General features: G+C 40.4%; 1 gene segment (V, D, J or C); it reads left to right on the forward strand.

Annotated features, from left to right (window-relative positions):
- Positions 1-2,273: 2,273 nt before the first annotated feature.
- LOC129511396 (T cell receptor alpha variable 9-2-like) lies at positions 2,274-2,826 on the forward strand. The segment is given in 2 exon segments: positions 2,274-2,374; positions 2,492-2,826. Coding segments are annotated over 2 exon segments (381 nt in total).
- The last annotated feature ends 1,679 nt before the right edge of the window (positions 2,827-4,505 follow it).

The raw sequence follows: 4,505 nt of genomic DNA on the forward strand, positions 1-4,505 counted from the left end.
ACTGTTTTATAGGCACATGATGCTATACTACACAGCAACAAAAAGACAACAACAGAAAGTTAAGACCAATGAAGAATTTAAAAATAATTGTATTGAGAAGAAACCAGAGAAAACAGTGTCATTGGGAAAAAATGTATACAAAATTATGAAATATGAAGACTAATCATGACAGAAGTGCTTCCTGGAAATGGGAGCGGTAAAGAGTTGAGAGACGGATTACAAAGTGACGTGAGGAAACATTTGGGGTGATGCATATGTTCATTATCATGATTGTGGTGACGGTTTTACAAATGTATACATGCGTCAAATATTGCAGAAGTGTTTAATTTCATGCAGTTTATTGTTATGCAATATATGCAATAATAAAAGCCATTAAATATCTAAATTTACTAGGCCGTATCTCCCCACAGTGTTGCGCAAAGTTTCTTGTGTGACCCAAATGCAAAATATTTCTCATTTAGGCTTTTATTAGCCTGATAGTATTTTTTTTTCTTTAAGTTATAGATCATGACTTTCTGCACCCATGTGCTATACTGTTCGTTAAGTCTTTTTCAAAGACTTTATTTATTTATTTATTTATTTATTTATTTATTTATTTATTTATTTTAGAGAGTGAGAGAGACTGCCAGCATGGGTGGCAGGTGAGGCGGTGGGGAGGATGAGAGGAAAGCAGAGACTTTTGAGCAGATTCCTGGAGAGCTCAGAGTCCCATGTAGGGCTCCATCCTACAACCCTGAGATCATGACCCCAGTTGATACCAAGACCCTGAAGCTCAACTGATTGAGCCACCTAGAAGCCCTCTGTTTAATTTCTTTTTTTAAATTGTTATTTTTTAAAAAATATTCATTTAAATATAATTTGCCAACTTGTAGTATAAAACCCAGTGCTCAATCCATCAATCCAGCCCCGTTCATTTTCAACCAGCATCATTGCAACCCCTTTGGGATTCTCCCTACATAACTGAATACAAATTTGTAGTGGCTTGTCCAAAATTCCTTTCTAGCAGACTTTTGTGGCAGATTTTGACAATGTGATTTGGAAGTTGGAGGGAAAGGAAGGGATACCTGAACCCAAGCAACATCGGGCCTGAATTTCTTCCTTCACTCTGTATCTGAGAAAGCATTCCCATGTTGACTCTGGACTCATGAAACTCCTTGTTCTGAATCTGTGAAAAGGGGTGGGAAGGAAACAGCTTGAGCTAAGCTTGCATCTATGTGTGTAGAGATAAAAGTTTACAGAGCTTTACAGAAGATTTGTCCCTCTCCAAAACTTTATCTGGATAATCCTGATTTCTTACATTGTGGGGAAATTTGTTGTTGTTGTAACTCTTGGCAACAAAATTTGACAAACGCATCATAATGGAAAGCATCCTTGAGTCTAAAACCTGTTAAGAGTATAGCATTAGTATTTGTTGCCTGATTGACATACACTAGTCACCATATGCTGGAGTCAACAAAACAGTGAGAATATAAGATAAAAAACTCAGATCATTCTACAGGGATTTGATAACTTCATGTATGATGTTTCTTCTGTCTAGAATTCATATACTTCACTTTTTAATGAGTCTGAAAATTAGGAATCGTTGACTATTAAAATATCTGAATATAAAAGAGTATGACTTTTCTTCTGAAATGCTTTCATTGAAAAGAAAGTAGTATTACAATTGGTATTATTTTAGAACCAGGTATCTGGTTCTAAAGGAAATAAGGTATCAAGTAAAGGGCATTTGTTCATTATTTTTTTTAATTTGAAAATTCTTTAGTGAACGTGTAGAAAATGAAAGCCGCTATTCTTAATTTTAGGGTACACTGCCAGCCAAAAAACACAGAAGCACTCAGCAATGATTTTCCTTCCTAATACTGTTCTGTCTGTATTCAACCCCAACCTCTTTTCTGGCAGTCAGGGGATTATAGGATGGCCCACATGGATACATCAGAATATTATAAGGTTCAGGTAAAAAGTTGTATAAGATTGCTACCCTGTGAGCTATAAAAATGCTCTGGGATACCGTGTTACAGAAATTCCATATCAGGTAGTCTCTGAAGAACAAAACAGACCTGAGAGGTTAGGATTGCTGCTGTTCAGAGTTCCAAGTGCCACCCGAAAACTGGCATGCGCTTCATGAAGTCAGGGGTGAAACAGATTGTTGAGTTTGGGAGGATTCTGTCCAAGGCGCACCCATTTCAGTCCCTGTCCACCAGGAGGTGCAGCTTCCTCCCTCAATCACATTTCCTGTGTGAAATGAGGGCTTCCACTGATCATTTCTCTGTCAACCCAGCGTCTCTTCAGGTTAAGAAGCAGAAACATGATTTAAGTGACACTCTAGAGATGAAGTGTTCTCCAGGGATCGTGATTGTCCTATTCTTAATGTTTGGTAAGTGAAACGCCTCATAAATTTAGATTTTTTCCCCCATTGTGTCAGCAAAGACTTTAACTATCCTTTTATCCACCGACTTTGTGCTGAAGGTAACACAGGTCTCTTTTCCCCCAGGACAAACCCATGGAAACTCAGTGAACCAGACTGAAGGCCAGGTGACCCTCTCAGAAGAGGCTTCCTTGACTATGAATTGTACTTACTCAACGTCAGGGTACCAGGTCCTTTTCTGGTATGTCCAGTATCTGGGGGTTGGTCCACAGCTCCTCCTGAAAGCCTTGACAGACAAGGAGAAGGGAAGTAACAAAGGATTTGAAGCCACTTTGGACAGCTCATCCAAATCCTTCCACTTGAAGAAAGGCTCACTGCAAGTGTCAGACTCAGCTGTGTACTACTGTGTCATGAGTGACACAGTGATGGGGACTGCAGGGGGAGCTGAGCACAAACTCTGAGCAGAGCAGGGGCCTGGATGCTGAGCCTCTCTGACTGATCCACTCTGGTTCCAACGCAGTCAGTGGTTGTTAGTCCCTCAGCATCCTGGTTGATACAAAGTCATACAAAACGCTAGAGCCTAGGAACCAAGATAATACTCTCCACCTGGCTATTCATTGGTGACTTTGACAACAGTTTGATGACCGTTGTTCCTCAGCCCGGGTGTAAGCAATTTCAAGATAAAACCACATAACAATGAAGTGGTCTCTTGCTCATCCTTGCAGGGAAAGTCCAGCCCCACAAGTTGTTCAGCCACTCTGGTGGGTTGACACTTTTAGTGGAACTCAGGGTGCCTGAGAAGGTGGCTTCTGCCCAGTGTGCCTATGACAGAGTATGTATGACAGGAGGGGGAATGGGAGAGCTTCAGCCCCCAAACCAGGTTTTAGGAGAGAAAGAAGGGAAGGGAAGAAAGGAGGAGAAGCAGTGTACCTGAGCAAGGAAAATAGCGGCCAGGGACCTCTGCCCTGCTTTCTTCTCTAATTAGTCAGGTGTCAGACATGGGCTGATATTCAAAATGAAGGCATGGGGACAGAAATATAATGGAGGAAGTGGCTCATATCTAAATCACAACTGTGCCCCTCATTCCATCTTGGTAAGTACATAAATCATTAACCTACTAACAAGAAGGCTTTGAGTGAGATGGTCTTCCAGTGCCAAGGGAAGTTGTGGCATACATATTCCTCTCTGTACCCCTTGAAGCTCTGTTAAAAAGATGGTAAGGAATTGTAAAGGGCATATAATGACAAAGAGAACAGAAAAAGATGATAACAGAGTGATATTAGAAAAATTTTAGAGAGTGAGCTGTATGTATATGGAGCAATATGGAGCAATGCAAACTTGCTGAGCAGACCAAATAAAGAAGTATCGAAGTAGCACATAGTAGAGAAGTGCCCCGTGTGTGCTATACCCTCTGGAAAGGGTTAGGAAAAGTGGCACCAATTACATTTTAATAATTATGGTAGATAGTGTCGTGTGTGTGTGTGTGTGTGTGTGTGTGTGTGTGTGTGTGTGGGTGGTGTGGGTGTGTTGGATGTTTGGAAGATCATAGTACTGAATGAGAAAATTTGTAAGTAATGGACAACCCATATTCTTTACCTGGGCCTATATAATAAGTAGTGACACTTTTCAAATCCTATAGAAGAATGGAAGATAGTCACTGAACTGAAGAACAGCACATCAAAAAGTCAGATAACCCATCTTTTCAGTGTATCTGTGTCTTGGGGATAATGATGGGGGACCTGCACCCCAATATTCATAGCTACAATGTCCACAGTTGCCAAACTGTGGAAGGAGCTAAGATGTCCTTTGACGGATGAATGGACAAAGAGGATGTGGCCTATATATACAATGGAATATTACTCAGTCATCAGAAAGGATGAATACCTGCCATTAACTTTGACGTGGATGAAACTGATGCTCAGTGAAATACTTCAGTATGATGCTCAGTATGATGCTCAGTGAAATACGTCAATTGGAGAAAGACAATTATCATATGGTTTCACTCCTATGTGGAATATAGGAAATAGTGAAAGAGACCATAAGGGAAGGGGGAGAATCTGAGTAGGGAAAAATTAGAGTGGAAGACAAACTATGAGAGACTCATAACTCTGGGAAACAAACAAAGGGATCAACCATTTTT

Source organism: Nyctereutes procyonoides, unplaced genomic scaffold (assembly GCF_905146905.1).
Source record: "Nyctereutes procyonoides isolate TBG_1078 unplaced genomic scaffold, NYPRO_anot_genome, whole genome shotgun sequence".
Taxonomy (NCBI): domain Eukaryota; kingdom Metazoa; phylum Chordata; class Mammalia; order Carnivora; family Canidae; genus Nyctereutes; species Nyctereutes procyonoides.